We start from the raw sequence: 18,791 nt of genomic DNA on the forward strand, positions 1-18,791 counted from the left end.
AAGGCTTCCGATGGGCTAGAAACACTGTGAGACCTTCAACCCCACACAAAATGGATGAGGAGGAGCGAGCAGGGTACAGATCTGAAGTCAGCCTCACACTAAATTAAGTAACGACGTGTTCACAGCCACATGTCAGGATAAAGAATTTCCCCACAAATAGCCTAATCGGGAAAGATGAAACAAGACTGTGCATAAAGAAAGTCCATCAAACGGAGAGACAGGAGCAAGATGAGATATTGACAAAGAAAAGTACATTCCCTCCTTGCTCTTCTGTTCTCAAAAGAACCTCCCCAAATTCACTCAGATGAAAATACTGTCCGGGGGGATCTTCTAAAATAGGACTTCCCTACAGAATACTCAGGACTTTAATTCCTCTTTGAAAGTGATCATTTATCTCAGTTCTTGTTACTCTAAATCACTGGATAATACTTTGCAAGGTTTCAAGGGCATCGCTGAAAGTACAGAAAACAGAGTCAGTGCATTTTAGCTTTTTAGCAAGAAATCTTCCTGTTATATATTCACTTATAATGGAGGAAAAAGCAATTATGAACATCTCTGACACTGAATGAAGATGGTGGTTTTTAAGGTTGCTGTTTTTGTACACAGTGACAGGATGACTGGCTAACAAAATAATTAAATTATACATAAACCAATTTCCCCATGGGAAGCGGGTGGGGAACCAAACCATTTTTTTTCCTGAAACCTCAGAGGATTACCAAGATTGGAAGAAAGCCAGTACTGGCAATAACTCCAAGACTGAAACAAACAGCCCGCAAATGAGCAACATTTTCCTAAATAAGAGTATCATTAATAACACTCAGGGAAAGTCTTACTTAAGACTAGTAATTCAACCTCCTAATCCTTAATTTTGTTTTCTGCCTGATTTACCTAGGGCCATTTAATGAGTCCAACTGCCCCCCCCACCGCCCTTGCAAAGCAAACCCCCAAGAAAGCTGGACCCTACAATGAGCCCAGTGCCTTCCTGCTCCGGAAGGTCTTCTAGTTCAAATTATTCTTACCATGTCTTCCCTGCTTCTTAGAACGCTCATGGCCTACATTGGCCTGTTGCCTTCCTATGTCCATGCCTTTGGCCACAGTTTTCCAACTGTGACCCTTGGCACTCTCCCTGGGACAGGATTTTGTATTTGCCCTGGGTGCAGGCACCATGGACCGTCCCACTGTCCACACCTACCCCTGCCCAGCTCCTGGGAGTTTGGGGGCCCTGCCTCAAGACCTCTGCCAGGGAAGGAACTGGATAGTTTTCAAATAGTCTGCAAATCACCATAGTACATCTACACATTGAAAACCACCTGAGTTCATGGCAACACGCACGCAATAATCAACAGAGGAGCCAAACCATGACTCAATCTTCCATTTGAAGGCAAAACTCCTTTCCCAGAACCCATCTTTTTAGCACACTATCCTCAGGCCACAAGTGAAGAGGCAAGAAAAACAGAAAAAAAACCAGCCAGGCTAGAACTTTGGAACATTACCACATGATCCATGCAGAGAGACCTATAAATCTCCTTTCTGGAATAAGGAGATATAAAATTAACCTTTGATATGCCTCCTCCCAATGATTTAAACTTCTTTGATCTGAGAAGGTTTTGCAGCTTAACCATGAGCATGTGAGTCCTAAAAAAGTCCCAAAACAACTCATGTAGGTCACACTTACTTCCAAGGTCTGTACAATGGACAATTTGTTATATTTCAGAAAAAAACAAACCACTGGTTGATACATATACAGCTCAAGTTAGAATTTAAAGAGGGCAAAGTAGTAATAAAATCATAGCAAAAACTAGTAGAAGGTTTAAAATCTATATGCACAAATTTATGTGTGACTGGTATAACTTTATAGTAACATTCTACTCTTTGGAAAGAATAATGATCAGGTACTGTCGTGGCCTCTTCTCTCATGATTAATGTGAAGTGTTTGGTGCTAATGGATCACTAACATATAGAATTTCATGCTGTATTTTTCAGATAGTAAATGCAATCAAAACTCAATGAGGAAAATCTGTAAGAAAGGTGAGCTTATCTCTGGATGATGGTATTATGGGTGCTTTTCATTTTCTCCTTTATGCAAATCTGCACATTATGATTTTTTACAACAAATGTTTATTAATAGAGTAATTTCTAAAGGAGTTACCTTACATAAGCATATAGTCACTTACTGAAGGCTTACAGTAAGTCAGGATCTCTGGGAAAAAAAACAAATAAGCTTGCGTGCATTATATAATTTAATCCCCTGAAGAGCCATGTGACATGGGTACCATCACCAGGGTCAAGGCTCCAAGGGGATGGGAACTTGCCATGGTAAGCTCACCAGTGAGCTGCAGGGCTGGGTGACAACTGGGGTCTATTGCTCCCCTGACCAGAACATGTCAGAGCCTCCCTTAAAGGCCAAGCTTAGTGAGGGACAGACAACTGCGGAGTAGGGAAAGCGCACTGAATCTGGAATCAGCTAAAATGGACTCTGTGCTCAGCTCTACCAACAACTAGGCATATAAACTTAAACCATTTAGCTTTTAAGTTTTCTCATTTACCAAATGAAGGCATTGGCTCAGCTGACCTTTTCCTTCCCCCCCCCCCCCCACAAAGATTTAATTTATTTGGGGGCAGGGGGAGAATATGAATGAGCAACCAGCAGGGGGAGTAGCAGTTGTAGAGGGAGAAGCAGACTCCCTGCTGAGTAGGGAGTGTGATGTGGAGCTCAATCCCAGAACCCGGAGATCATGACCTGAGCTGAAGGCAAATGCTTAATCGGCTGAGCCACCCAGGCTCCCCTTAGATGACTCCAAGATCTGAAAAAGATAACCCTCCCTCATCCTATGCAGGCTAGTTGGTTATATATCAAAAAGATACAACTGACTATATATCTGTTCATTTAATACACTGATAAGTCATATGATATAGATACATATACCTCCATACATGTATTCGTCATACTGATGATAACTTTGAATGACTTTACTCATGGAGGTATATGCCTAAAAAAAAAGCCTTCTCTACCCTGCTCTGTCTCCCACCCACTCCCCTTTCTCAAGTCTCAAAAATCCAATGCAAATGGTAAAAGATGTCTACCCATCACTGTGTGGTTCAGCTCTCTAGACTGGTCCTCTGCATCAAACACCTGAGCTGATAAATATTCGGGCTAAATTGTTTGTTAGGAAACGGCTGTGTATGGTGGGCAGGGTGAGGGAGACTAAGGATAAAAATAAAAGCTACACTGTACGAGGAGCCAAGCAGTAGGATAAGCACCTGACACACATAACCTCACTTGGTCTTCAAACAATCCCCTGGGAAAGGCCACTTATCATGCCGGATGAGGACACAGCACGGGGAGGACCCACGGCTGAGGAATGACGTGCCATCTGTTCCCTTAATCACCATGTGATGCACATGGAACCCAGACCTTTGTGTCCCGTGGTCTCGCCAGCACAGTCCACTCTTCAGTGTTGGAGTATAATTGCCTAAAACTTCTATAGAAAATCCTTCAAAACAAGTCTGCTTTGCTCCTACTGTGTGGCAGTGCTGTAAGGACAATGAAAGGAGTAAGAACTCCCTGCTGGCAACTTCTGCCCCCAACGTCTGTTCTATGCAGCAAGCATGATTGTTTTCAAGCCAAAACTGGACCACATCCTACGCTAACTCAAACCCTTTAGAGGTTTTCTCCTTGCACTTAGAATTAAGCCTGGAATTTATATCAAGATCCTACAGAATGGGACCTGAACCCTGGATGCCTCACTCACCCTGCCCTCCATACAAGAGCCTCCTTCCAAGTCCAAACAGAACATCCTTACCTCACAAGGGCGGCCCGATATGCGTGTGTAGGGGTGTGTGTGTGTGTGTGTGTGTGTGTGTGTGAGTGAAAAGGACAGCAAGTTCAACTAGAAGTTCAGATAAATAATATATATTTTTTTAGTATAAGTATGTTCCATGCAGTGTTTGTCACCTACTTATAGTTTAAAGAAACTGTCTACCAGAAATTCAAATATCATTGGGTATTTTACGTGGGAACCCTTCATCTCAGAGCTTCTACATTTGTTATTCTTTCTCCCTGAAATACTCTTCCTTCCAGAGGGTTCCCGTGTGTGACTCCCTTACCACCACACTATGCTCTAACTTCTCAGAGAAGCCTTCCCTGACCTACTTACCTGGCTGCTCTGTATCCTAACCCTACTTCCCCCCGCTCACCCCGGAACACGCAGCACTTGTGGAAATGATTCTGTGTCCTGTGTGAATGATATTCCTCAAGAACAGAAATTTCAATTTGCCTGCTTGGGGCTCTATCCTCCACCCTGAGAACAGTGTCTGGCATATAGTAGGGACTCGGCTCATTACTGGAGTGGTAAATGAATGGTTCAAGGACATGACTTGAGCACTAAAGATATTCACGATGATCCTCTTTTCTACTTAGGTGGCCCTTACCCGCCATTGTCATCTCATGAGAACCTTCTGACAACACACTGAGGTGGGCGAGGCAGGCTCTCCCTCCATCTCACTGAAGAGAAACCAGGTGGAAAGCTCTAGGCCACATAGGTAGCTGTATCCAGACACATTATGGAGCCTCCCGTGTATTCTCTAATATTGTACATGACTGCCCCCTACCAAGGCAGGCAGGAATATTATAACCAGAGAGTTCTGGACCAAACGTGTGACAGAGAGAGCCAATGGCTGGTGCAATCCAACACTGTTCTCTGGGGGCTAGGGAAGGGGCAGAATTTCAACAAAAGCTACAATAAGTATTCCACATATCAAAAACCAGTCGGGTGCTGATGGCAGGATGTCACAGAGGTTCAAAAATCCATCCCAAATCACCACAGGGGAAGCAGTGTCAATCTTCCCTCTCACAGGGAAGACAGCAAGTGAATTCCTTTGTAGCCAAGCACACAGGGATGCACGGAGATGCTTTCCTATAACCAGCTCTCCCTGGGCACACGTTCTGCTGAGCATGCCACAGTGGCAACGCTGGCCCCATTGGGCCGCATCTACACTTCGATAGCCAAAGGCACCCAATTTATAGAGGTAGTCACATTCTAGACACAGGGGACAGAGTGCCTCTTCTGTGTTATTATGTAATTTTGCCTCAAGCATAGATGCAGGCAAATAATGCTCAAGTGACAATGAGAATAAAAGATGGGCAAGAAAGCTGTGCCTTCTAATATAAATGGCTCGTTCCATTCTCTTAGTCCCTCCAATGTCTTATAGACCTAATATGAAAGAGCGTTACATTAAATTGAGAATAAGCGCTCGAAATACCCCTGGCTTCAAACTTAATGTTTTAGCAGATTTTAATGTTATGAATTTCACAACATTTTTCTCAAGGTTAGAAAGGTGATAGCTGGGAGAAGTTACTCAGAACAAACAAAAATCTATCACCTATTTTTTTGAAAGTGCTCTAAACAGGATATTTTATTAAATAAATATGTATGCCAGACACCATTATATCTGTGAACAAAACAGAGAAAAATCTCCCTGGAGATTAGTTTTCTTGAACTTGTTTTTATTGTTGGATATTGATAGTCACCCCAGGACCTTTGCACTTATTGTTGTCATTGCCCATTAAATACCCCTGCCAGACATCTATACTTCTTACTCTCTTGCTTTCTTCAAACTCATGCTCCAGTATCATCCTCTCATCTTCTTAGTAGGGCATTTCCCAACTACTTTATCTAAAACTGACACCATCATTCATCATAAGTGCTTCTTAGTACCCTCTTCTGTTTTATTTTTCTCCATGGTGCTTAATACAATCTAAGAAATATACATTTTACTATTGTTTTTGTCTGTCTCCCCCTACAAAACAAAACCTTAATGAGGAAAGCTCATCTTTTCTATTCGTTGTTACATCCCCCAGCACTCAGCAAAACCCAAGAACAATGAAGGCTTCTGGCACCCAGACGTGGTCTCTCACTGAGAGGAACTGGTGGTCCTCAGACAAATGGTCAATTCCAGGTCTAGGGTAGAAACTGTGTCAGGGGAACCTGGAAGATTTTGTCATACCAGATAGGTAAAAACCATTCAAAACTGTCTGGGTCATGTTGAAGGGATCCAGAAGACAACTGGCATTTTGAGAACTGGTAAGAAATTAATGGAGTAGATTGAATGTAACAAATATGTTTCAATTGATGAGTTCATAATGATAAAACCAAGAAGCATACAAACAAACAAATAAAGCACTGGTCACCAGTTGAAGACGCTAGGAAACCAACAGAGAAACAGGGTTCCTATATGAGCGGTCTCTCATGGAAACTAAATACAAATGAAGAGTCACTTCTCTTCATAAAAGTATTCATAAGGGGTTGGCTAGTTGGCTCAGTTGGTGGAGGGTGACTCTTGATCTCAGGGTCATGATGTCGAGCCCCACAGTGAGGGTAGAGATTACTTAAAAATAAAATTAAAGAAAAAATAGTCTATTAAGAAGGGATCCCTAATGAATCAAAGAACCCAGGCATGGGTCATCGACAGCTGCTAACATCATAAAAACAGAGACACTGGGCATTGTGTGCCTCCTGACAGAAGCAGACAATACCATGAAGAAGTTTTGCAAAAAAATACTAAGCCTGACTCTAATCAAGTCGCAAATCTAACTATCAATTTACAGGAAACAAACAGTAATACAAGGATCATCATCAGAATTCAGAGTATAACAACCTATCTAAGGAAATGAAGACGTTCTTCCAAAAAAGACAAAACATAAAGGGAAGAACGAGATGGAAGGGAAACTAACATTAAGAAGAGACTTAAGAGACACCAACAATTTCAGTATATGATCTTTACTTGAAACCCAGTTGAAATAAATAAACTTTAATTTATAAGACTGCCTAGAAAATGCGAACACTCACCAGGTATTTTATGATATTAAGGAATTATGTTAATTTTAGATATAAAATGGTATTATCAGTTACACTGGGAGTAGGTACAGGATTTTAAGGAGTCTTAAAGATATACGGAAACATTTGCGGATCCTAAGACCTTTGAAATTTGCTTCAACACAATGGGCCGGGGGAGTAATTGAAAAGATCTTGGCCATGAACTGGCAATTGTTGCATCTCATCATGGGCCCATAACAAGTTTGTTATACTCTTCTTTAACATAGGTCTAAAATTTTCCACATTAAAAAAGTTCAAAACATAAAAATGTTGCAGCTACTTCATTGGCATGCAGTAGGAATTGTAAGAGACAGTATCTAAAAGTTTGCAAAACGTAAGTTGGAGACGACTACATGGAAGCCCTGTCCGCCACATGCGTTTCAAGGAGCCAAGAGGTGCCTTGCAGGTGTGGGGTTTGGCAAGTCCTGTCATTTGCCCTTCTCATGTGTGTTTAAGATTTTATTTACTTATTTGATAGGGACACAGCGAGAGAGTGAACAGAAGCAGGGGAGCAGAAGAGGGAGAAGCAGGACTCCTGCTGAGCAGGGAGCCCCATGTGAGGCTCGATCCCAGGACCCTGGGATCATGGCCTGAGCCAAAGGCAGACACTTAACAACTGAGCTACCCAGGTGCCCCGCCCTTCTCATGTTTGTAAGGTGGCAGCCAGAACAAGAAGTATAAGTACCCATGATGTAGTATGTGAAACTCACAAACGTGAGGGGCAACCAAGAAGATAAACTTGGAGACAGGAGGGTCTGAATGGATGGAACCAATAGATCAGTTAGCGGTACCAATACACTCAGGACAGTTTAAAAAAAAATCCATTTCCTCAGAATGCATTAGAACTCAGGTAATAAAAGCAAGGAAAACCCACCGATGAAAAAGCTACAAGGAAAGGCTGAACTCAAAAAGTAGCAAAACAGGATCATTAATCTCTGCTACCTCCTTTACTACCCAGAAATGATTATCTCACAGAAAGGGAATTCCCAATCTCAAATGGCTAGACCTTTCCAAAGTATGTGTTGGTATTCTCAGGCAACAGTCGAGGGATATTTTTAAAATACTCCCTGACCTGTCCCAAAATGTTAGTTATGTATTTTTCATTCAGGTTTTCTCTTGCAACGGAAACAGTCAATTCTTCATTGCTGCCCACTCTGACAAATTAGTCTACGCAACACCATTTCCAAGTTATCTCTAGCAGCCAACACAGCCCATAAATCCAAATCATTGTACTGGTTATTAGGATTTCATTTCATGCTCGCATTCACAAACATTTAAGCTTTCAACCTTTGCTGTTGGGCATTAATCTTGGCATTAATCAAGGGATTAAGTACGCTGAATTTAAACTCAAGGTTAATAGCATGCTCAGCCAATATTAGTTTTACATATTGCCAAGGGAAAACAGAAAGAGGCAAAGACCTTTATGCCTGTTGTTCCTGAAATATAAGACATAGATTGATGAGGAAGGCAGGAAATTGCCTCCTTTGTTCCTTCACGAGGGTGTCTCACATACATGCACATAAGCACGTGCACTCGTTTGTCCAGTCCAAATTGGCGTCTGAAGCAACAACTTGTATATATCCTAAGTTCCGGCAATCGATTGCTGGGCAATTTGCTTATTTTCCAGCAACTATACGTGCAACGGCAGCAGAAGTGTTTAAAAAAAAAAAAAAGCACAAACAAATGAAGAAGTCGAGAAGGGCATGGAGAGTTGCTCGAGTAATTGGGTAAAGAGATAAAAATGTGTGGGTGTCCGGTATGTCACCACCATCTACCAGTATAATAGCAACAGGGGGAAAGAAATCCATTCTAAATTTCATAAAATCTGTTAGCGGGAAAAGGCTCTGCAGAGGGCCAAGTTAATATACCTGAAACAATGACAGAGTAATTACTTTATAGAGCCCTGTCTCTGTAACAGGAGTAGTTACATGGCTCGCAAAAACAGATCCAGAAAATAAACTGCCCGATGATCTGGAAATGCAAGGCTGCCTAATGAAACATTCATTTACTCCCACCACCTGAAAAGCCTGAGCACCTGGCTTGCATGAGTTACATCCACATGAGAATCAGTGTTGTTTCTCTTTTATTTTGGTGGTGGTGGTGGGGGTGATCAAAATTCTCAGTATTCGAAAACTGGCCATGAAGACTGATTAATGCGAACTAGCTAAATTAGAGCCATATTTCAAACACAATAGGTTTGGAGCCAGAACTGAATGCAAAGTTAAAGGTAATAAATCACTTACTTACCCGAGTTCTGTTTTTCTTTGACATGAAGGGGCAACAGTAATGCAAAGGAGACGACCACGAAGCACTTAGCCTCTCTGAGCTGTTCTGACTTGGCTGTTACTCAGAAGTGGGGGTGGAGGGGATAAATGAGATTGTGTATTTGAGGTGTCTCGCATACAGCGAGGCTCAATAATGTGTCATTCTTCTCTTTCTGTCTTCCGCCTAACAAGGGCAGTGCCTGGACTCACACCATACGCAGTCCTGGGTCCAGCGTCAGACGCATCACAAGCATCGCTGGGTATGACCTCAGGGGAAATACTGCTGGCTGCTTTTTCTGGGATTTACCAAGAAGGACGTATAGACTACAAGTTGGAGAGTGCGCAAGCAGAAGTTCACAGCCCTGTAATTCAGTGGAAGTTGGCACACTGAGACAACCAAGAGGAAGAAAAAAGAAAGCTGAGCGCCATCTATCCCCTAGGACTGGGCGGAGTCTCGCTGTCTGGATTCAACTGGTGACTGACCACAGTTACTTTGTGGCTTTTTTCGTTTGTATCTGTTGAAGTCCTGAGGTTAAACATAAATGGAAACCAGAACTGGCTCTTCCATGAGGATTAAGAATAGAAGTGACTGGAACATCTGCTGATCAAGTAAACAAGTTGACCGGAGATGTCTCCCTTCATTGTTTTTGGGGTGGCAAGGGAAACCTGGCATAGGACAGGCAGTTCAATCAAACAACAAAAAGAGGAAGGTTTCAAGAAGAAGAGGGAAAACAGAGCAAAACAAAAATCTAGACCAAAAACAGCACTATAAAGACACAGATGCTGTTCAGGATTTGGAAAATACTAGCCCAGAATTGGCTTTATGACCACCTCCGGTCATTTCAAATTAACAAGGTCAGGGGTACATAGCTGGTCCTTAGATCCAGCTCCCAGTTCCAATGCAAACACAAGCATCATATGCAGAGAAAAGAAGTCAAGGGAAACAGCGAGTTGCATTTCTACATCACCAGAAATCAAATATCTAAAAATAAATTAGTGTTAGAACCAGAAATTGGTTCTAATTGTAAAACAAAATCAAGTCTCTGTATAAAATGCCCCCAAATGGTCCTCAAATAATGACAACATCAAAAACCACACAGGCACCAACTGGGTTTTCTGAGTGTCATCTATCTGCCCGGCTCTGTTCTATGCACATTCCCATAGACACTCAGGAATCATCACAGCAGGAGCCTTTAAAAACAAAGTTAAAACCATTATTTTATAAAGGAAGAACATGAGGTACCAAGAGGGTAAGTCACTTGTCCAGAAGTATATTGTTTAAAGAAAGCGTCAAAGACAGTGTGACCTCAGCGATGAGGCACTAAGGCAGTCTTTCCCATGCAAGAGGCCACAGTGGTGAGATTCTCTTACAGAGTACCGATTAAGATGCCACAATAAAATGCAATCTTTCTAAAAGCTTTTATTTATTTATTTGAGACAGCACAAACAGGGGGAGAAGCAGAAGGAGAGGGAAAAGCAGACTCTGCTGACCAGGGAGCCTGATGCAGGACTCGATCCCAGGATCACGACCTGAGCTGAGGGCAGACACTTAGTTGACTGAGCCACCAGTAGCCTCAAAATGCAATTTTTTTTTTTTTTAAATGCCATAGTTCCAAGGTTTCAGATTTAAACTAAAAAAGAAGTTCCAAGTTCTGTCTGCAGAGAAACTCACTCCGCCCTGCTCTGACTCTACTACCTGCGTCCATTCTTCTACTTCCATTAGGCTCGTCCTGAGTGCACATCACGGTGCCAAGAAACAGAGTTCTCGCCAACTGCTGACATCTGATGCACGTAATAGATATTTGATAAGTGATCAGTGAACTGAATTCAGCTGAACAGAAAAAAAAAAAAAAGATCATCTGCATGAGAAGAGAGAGGAAAAGTCAAAGAAAGTACCATCCCACACTTTGGAAGGAGGAAAAATAGTTACGGGTTCTAAAATGAGACACGCTGGCTCCAGGGTCAAGAGCGTATGATCCGTCACACCGTCCCCAGCCCCGGCTGCCCCACACTCCCCAGAGGCTTCTTGTTCTCATCTTAGCCACATCCTTCGTCCACTGCGAGTGCAGTTTGGTGGCAACTTCACAGGAAGAGAACTAGGTCACAAATAATCGTGGTCCTTCCCATCTGGACCGTTCTCCCACACATTCCCAGCTCTGGCTTGGGAGTTGGAGGGAAGGCTAGAGTGGGATGTAATTCTCTACCTGGACCTCAGCAGTATGCCCAACGTGAGAAGTCTCAGGAAGGCGTGAAATTAGCCCAGTCTGTCAATCAGGGAGCACAGTTGGATTCTGGCTAAATTCTATCAAATGGAAAGGGGAAGGAAACTTTTGAAAATTAAACTGAAGGAGGAACCTTTTCCTTGGGGCAGGAAAGGTGCTTCTAATTGACTTCTCACTGGAGTGCCGGTTCACCCAGGGCCCCGGGCCTCATTTTTCTGGAGAAGGAAATGAGAAGGTGGGCCATAGCTTACCCCAGCCCAAAACACACTCAAATAAATGCGAAAGAATTAATTTGCCAGCAGCATGCTAATGAGGAGCATCACATGCCCAACCCACAGTGCTTTTAATTTCCAAGAGATAATTTAACTATCATTAGCGCTGAGGCCTCTTCATGATGGCTGTGGGATGGTCATGGTGCAACCATATTTAAAAAAAAAAAGTCTGAGTGGCTCTCAGAAGGGAAAGAGATATAAAGATAAAGGAAAGGGACAAACCCCAGAGAATTCACCACGTGCCCTGTGGTGATACTGGTTTGGCCTCCATCCCCAAAAGCTGTCCCCTGTCCCCTTGTGACACAGAGGGGAGGCGCCTGAGGCTCACACGAAAAATTACAGCAGAAGTATGTCATTAGCCTCAAAATGGAGGCGTTCTCTTTCTTGCGTTTCTTGCGTTCAGCACCAGGGAGCTGTTATTAACTACTGGTCAAATAGCAACAGCACACCGCAGTAGACAGCCTCTGAAATTAGCCAGCACCCACTTCACAAGCCCCTAGGGCTGCCTTTGTCCGTCAAGGGTGGAGGGGAAGCCAGCTTCTCACTCCCTACTCAGTTCTTCCCCGTACTCGCCCCAGACAGTCTTAACTCTGCCCCAACCCCTCCATTTTCTTCAAGATGAAACAGAAATCATCAAAGCGTATTACAAGCAAGCCATGTGGCCTATGCAACACCGTGCTTAAAAAAAGCTGCTATTTGAATTTAAGGGTAGAAATGAAAATAAGGCTCAGCTAAAGGTTTTTTAAAAAAGCTAAAAATAGCTCAGCTTATAAGCAAATACCTACTTCAGCCAATAAGCCCAAGAAAAAGATGCTCAATGTCACTGATCATTATGAAAAGGCAAACCAAACTGCCGGAGATACCACTGCACACCTGTTAGTGTGGCTACTCTGACCAAACAGAAAACAACAAGTGTTGGCAAGGATACGGACAAACTGGAACCCTCATGCACTGCTGGGAGGAAGGGAAAACGAAGCCATTGCTTTGGAGAAGTTTGTGGTTCCTCAAAAAAATAGGAACAGAATTACCATATGATTCAGCCACTCCACTTCTGGATATGCACACAAAGGAAGAGAAAGTGGAGTCTCAAAGGGTTGTGTGCACACCCATGTTCACAGCCACATTATTCACAATAGTTCCAAGGTGGAAGTAACCCAAGTAACCATCAATGGATAGATGGACAAGCAAAAGGTGGTATAGTAACACAATGGAATATTACTCAGCCTTGAAAAGGAAGGAAATGCTGACAGGCTATAAACATGAATGGAACTTGAGTATATCAAGTTAACTGAAATAAGACAGTCACAAAAAGGAAAGTACTATGTAAATTATACAAATAGTGAGAAGAGTAAAAACCAGTGAGACAGATTAGAAAGGTTGTGTTCAGGGGCTGGAGGTAGGGGGGAATAGGGAGTCACTATTTAATGGGTAGAGTGTCAGGTTTGCAAGATGAATTATCAGGAGATGAATGTTGGTGATGGTTGTACTACAGTATGAATGTACTTAATTCCTCCTAAATGGTCGAGATGGAAAACTTTATGTTCATGTATTTTACTAGATTTTTTTTTTTAAATCAGGGAAAGAAAATGTAAATAACTACATCAGCGTGTTGTTTCCCTCAAAGAAAAAAGAATTATCCTATTTAGGAGCCGGGGAAAATAATGAAGAAAGGAACCACAGGTCCACCATGTAAACACAATACACATTTCTCGACTTTTCGAATTCTAGGCTTAGCTGCAAACCTGATTAACCACGCCTTTCCACACCCCAGAGCCAGAGAAGCGACTCACCTCACTGAGGTAAATAAAAAAAGAGCAGGTGGACCCATCCACTCCATAATCTGCGTAGCAGGGATCCGAGCGCCACATATCTTTCATCCACTGAAACGACAAGAGCCAGGTAAGGACACCCATGAGCAACCTGTTACTGATGGGCCCACACATCCACAGACAGAGAAGGCAAGGCTTTGAAGGGCAAGGAGCACTGAGTGGCTCAGACTTGGGCCTGAGGCTCAGAGTCACTGAGCTGAGGTCGGGACAACAGATGCCCAGTTCCCAGATGGTCCATAGGGAGACACTGGCTTGAGCTGGGCCTTAGCAGAGGTGCTCAGGATAGAGGAAGGCTGCAAGACATTTGGGGCAGTAAAGACCAGGACAGCCAGTGGCCAGGGGACATTTATCAAAAACAGCTGCCTGAGGGGACCCTTGTGTCAAAACCCTTCTCCCTAGAGAGCTGTAGTTTCACGAGCTTCAGTACCGGGCCTGGAACAGAGACCGTGAATGCAGGCCTTCGAGGTGTGCATGGCACGCATGAGTCCCGAACAGGAACCATGCCGATGCTTCTGGGCTGTGGTCTCACCATCCTAAGTATATATTAGAACCGAGACTTTTCTTTGAAAACTGCTGAGCAGGGGAGTGGTCTCCCTCAGGCAGGCCATATAAAAAGGGATTTTTAAAAAAAAAATGTGAAGAGAGAAAGAGTGTCCAAGCATCTCTGGTTACTCAGCTGCAAATGCTAATGTGACATTTAAATCACAATCTGGAGACCTCATGGCTGGGGCCTGGGTACTGGGGGAGAGGGAGGCTGGACCCCACATAATGGCAGCCCCTTGTCAATGGCCCTTGAAGGATCACCTGCTGGAGGCTGGGAATGCCAGGGGAAGGCGCTTCAAAGACACAGCAGGTGCCCGAAGTGGCCCAGGCTCTCTCAGTCTCACCAGTTAGAGCCATTGTTGACTAACCCCATGGAGTTGGCATAAGCAGACAAGGGTTGTCATGGCCACAGTCCCAAACTGGCAGGATTGAGGCACCCTTGAAATGAGCTCCTTAAAGAGCTTGCTTGCCATCTGGATTACTGGGGAGTTACAGAGAGGGGAGAGGAAGGAAGAGGCTATCGGTGCAGACTAAAGATGGGGGTATGAACAGACATTACTTCTGCCTTACCTTGATTTTCCCCTCGCAGTGGGGGTAGCCATCCATAGGAGGCAATACACATTTTTCTTGAGCTCCATTAATGATATCTGTAAGACGAAAGAGAACAAAGGATACCATAAAGTTCATGAAACACAAACCTAACACCCTTGCAAGCAAGGGGCAGAGAAAGAAACAGAAAAAGGGAGTCTATACTGAGAGCCAGGCTCTGACCCATGAAAACCCTCCAGAGGGCCACGGCTCCAGTTGGTCTGCAGCGAGGACCCACCCGCCGGATGGCCAAAGACCTACGAGGCACGTGGCCTCGCTCGGAAGGATGAGCAACCAACCACAGTGCTTGCTGGAAAATCTGCAACTGGAACAGAATGCAAATGGAGACCAGGCAACAGAGCCATGAGACTGGGAGAGACCACAAGGGCTGGCAGGGCCATGCTAGGCTACGCGGACAAACTGAGGTCAGGGGCAGCTTTAGGACATGTGCTTGAGCGGCCGGCTAAAGACAGGCAAACAAAACCGGTGTACAGAGAAGTACAGAAGGCCGCCAGACACATCTGTGAGGGACAGCTCCTTATGGACCTGGTTCTTAAATTTCTGCAGAAGTCTCCTTACTGCTTCACATATTTCCTCACAGGTCAACTCCCCTTCTATGAGTCAGCTCAAGTGGATTCCTATTCCTTTTGACGACAGAGTCAAAACTAAAAAGAAACTAAAAAGCTTATTTGTTTAGTGGTAGCCAACAGCCAGATCCATAAACCACTAAGCAGCAGTGTAAACACATGATGTGAGGGCAGACCAAGGGAAGGACACCCACTCCAGTCTCTAGGCTCAAAGAAGGCTTCCTGGATCTAGTGACATCTCAGCTAAGATGGGAAGATGAAGCAAGAGTGCATCAGGTGAAAGGACCATGGAGAGACGGTGTCCAAGGACCTGGGGAGACTCCAAATGCAGGGACACACTCCAAGTGGAATTTGGAAGTGGGCAGTACTGAGTGGTCAGACTGGAGATCAGGCAGGGCCCAAACCGGAAAGGCCTCCAGCAAGTGCCCTGATGAATATTTTAATCTTTGAGCAAAGGACACAGGAGAACACTGAATGCTTTTAAGAAGGGAATGGTTAAGATCAGACTGATGTTTAGGAATCCTCATTTCAGCTGGAAACTGGGACAACTAAACTTACATGCTTCTCTTCGGGGACCAACAATATTTTCCAGACATGCTTGGAAAATGTCACCATTACTTACTGCCAACAATTTTCTATACAAAGTGCTAATGAGAAATTAGATCCCAAACCACAGTATCATTCGACAGTGGTATTCAAACGAGGTTGGTAGCTGCTGGAGCTAAAACAAAAGCTGTACCTGGCCTTGAAAATTAGTTCTTTTGACAGTCTGAAACATAGATTCTTTACCTCTTGATTCAGCGTTTTTATGAACATTCTACCTGCTCCTCGGATAACTAGAGCATAAAATCAATATCCTCCTCATCATGGATTGCAGGCAGTGTCATTTAGTAGTTAACACAGAAGATACTTAGCTTGTCAGAGCCTCTGTTTCTCTGTCTGTAAAACTGAAATAAGTGCATCTCTGTTTCATCTCGGTTTTAGTAAGTTAATATTTGTAGAAAGTCTAGTCTGGCACTCCCGACAGCAGACTCTCACCGCAGACCATAGTAGGTGCTTAAAAAGTTGGCAATTGCTATGTAATTCCACACAACGTACACTCAGTATATCTAGGAAAGCAGTATTTCAAAAGCACAGATCTCCTGGAAATGCATTCTCCGTGGCTTTGAAATGAATGCAGGCATGAGGTGGCAGATCTCCCTAGAGCTCCCTCCTTCTCTCTCTCACTTGTAAGGGGACAGAGAGCTCCAGAACCCACTAACAGATGCCTCCCCAAAGAACAGAGATGCCTTTCAAGGACTGCTGATCCTATATTTGTTTCAGATTTTGCTTGGCAAATTTACCAAGCAAATAAGCAGCACAGGTTCCAAGAAAGTAAGCAGAGTCTGAAGCAGCTGTGGGTCGGGGTAACAGGACATTTAAGGGGATGCTTAGGGAGACATGCCCCCCTTCCTCTCCACACTCTAAGCACCGTTCTAGTTCCAGACATTCAGAGCCAGAAATTACAGAAACTAGAGACTACAGAGTTGGAGGTCAGGTGGCGTGGACTGAAGAGAAATCACTGGCTGGTAAAATAAACTAGTAAGACCAGGAAGGCCTGCCATCAACGCCTGGCCGCTGACGGTGTGGGTCCTTTTCAAAAAGACTTTCAAGGAATAACAATATGTTATGCCAAGAGTTGGCAACCCTTTTCTGCGAAGGACCAGATAGTAAATATTTGAGGCTTGGCAAGCCACACGGTGTCTGCCCCAGCTACGCCACTCTGGATTGTAGCAGGAAAGCAACCACAGACAACAGGGGAATGAAAAGGTGTGCTGGGTTCCAACAAAACTTCACTTACAAAAACAGACACAGACCCCTACATTTGCTACGCTAAGAGAGTCTCAAAATAAGGAATGTTGTTTTTGCGAAGACCTGCTGAAATGACTTTTGGAGGACACCTATGGGCATTCCTTCCTCTATCCCTATCCTTCATCCACCTGGTTAACACCCTTCCTCAAAGATCTAGTTCAAGATTCACCTCTGTAAGAAACAGGTCGAGCCCTTCCTTCCCAGGCCAAACCAGAATTTAGGATTTAGTCCTGCCTTCCTGCTCAAATCTCTCCCACAACCATGAGCAGTCCTATTCTCTCCTCCACATGGCCCATCACCGCTTCCAGAATGAGGATGCCGTGGGAAGGTCACTGTCCCCGCCCCATCACCAGGCACTCCGTAGGTGCTGACTGACTTAATAAACACGCATGTTCTGCCTGCTCCATCTCTCCGACTGACTCTTTGGCTCAGGGAGAACTCGACTAAGCACAGGGACCTGTGCTAGACCCAGGTGTTTCCTCCTCTTCCATCTGGCAGCTTGTCAGCTAATCCAACAGGGTTCTCTCTGCCATTCCATTAATTTATGACCAATTTTCTCTCCATTTAGTTACACAGTGATGAGTCTGAATAAACAATGAGGCCCAGAAGTGGAGTTAAATGGCTTAAGGCTCTGGCATAGGAGGGATCTGTGAAAGGGGAAAAAAGAAAGTGCCAGCCTTCCCACGGAGGGAGGAGCTGCTCCCTGAATCTGACCACCAGTAACCTGACTGCCAGTAAACTGAGCGTGACCCTCCGCCACCTCCCACCTCCTGAGGAGTTTCAGCTCATCTTAGAGGGCAGCTCCCTGTTTTGTTTTCATCACAATGAAGAAAACTCAGTAAATAATGTCTTTATTAGAAGACTTTGCTACCTAGAAAAGAGCCTCCAATTTAAGGTTGGAAATAAACATTTGGGCCCAAAAAGATTAATGTTACTGCTTTTCAGGGGAGACTTAACTTACTGTATATTAAGGCCCTTCAAAAGAAGACAGGATTCTGCCACAATGTTACTAGAATCTTCTCCCTGCCCTTCACCCCATTCTCCCTTTTTTTTTTTTGTAATGGTCAAAGGGCAAGGGGGAAGAAGATGCTGACATCAGCAAAGACACTCAGCACCTCCTGCTGCTCGGGACTCAGTTTTGTCCCTTACCCTCCCCAAACTGGCCCAAGCTGTGTTTCACCAAAAACTTCACCTCTGTACCGATTCTATGGCATTGTCAACCAGGTATTACAAAGAGGTCAGACTGCCTCGGTGTGCAAATCCTGTGATTTTATCAGTCCCCTGGACCCACACAGTGCAGCAGGGGCTCCAGTACCGGCTTTAATCTAAGAAGACACTTTTCTTATGATCGGATGCTTATGACTCGGGAAGGACACGTGTGCATGAGGAACAGAAGTGACAGAGAAGCTCATGAACACACAGCGCGGGTGTTCCTGCGAAGCATGCAGTCAAGTTCTCCATGTGGAGATCGTCCCCATGTTGACAGAGGGGCAGTGGCAGTCTCTCTTCTTTTTTAAAAAAATTTATTCATTTATGTGAGAGAGAGAGAGAGAGAGAAAGCAGGGGAGGGGTGAAGGAGAAGCAGACTTCCCGCTAAGCAGGGAGCCCGATGCAGTCTCCATCCCAGAACCTGGAGACCATGGCCTGAGCTGAAGGTAGACGCTCAACTGACTGAGCCATCCAGGTGCCCCCAACACACAGAGGAGTTTTTACTCACCCTTCCCCCACCTCTGAGGAAGGAAGGAAACAGCAGGGCGGGC

At 44.2% G+C, this 18,791-nt stretch overlaps 1 protein-coding gene across 3 annotated transcripts in view; it reads right to left on the reverse strand.

The window, feature by feature from the left end:
* MGAT5 (alpha-1,6-mannosylglycoprotein 6-beta-N-acetylglucosaminyltransferase) overlaps positions 1 to 18,791 on the reverse strand; it is a 351,528-nt gene that overhangs the window by 133,880 nt on the left and 198,857 nt on the right. For all 3 annotated transcript variants that reach the window (XM_047722524.1, XM_047722521.1, XM_047722522.1), the window contains 2 exons: positions 14,576 to 14,652; positions 13,424 to 13,513 (listed from right to left, as the gene is read on the reverse strand). In XM_047722524.1, coding sequence (XP_047578480.1) covers positions 13,424 to 13,513; positions 14,576 to 14,652 — 167 coding nt within the window. The remainder of the gene's footprint in view (positions 1 to 13,423; positions 13,514 to 14,575; positions 14,653 to 18,791) is intronic.

Source organism: Lutra lutra, chromosome 3, assembly GCF_902655055.1.
Source record: "Lutra lutra chromosome 3, mLutLut1.2, whole genome shotgun sequence".
Lineage (NCBI taxonomy): Eukaryota > Metazoa > Chordata > Mammalia > Carnivora > Mustelidae > Lutra > Lutra lutra.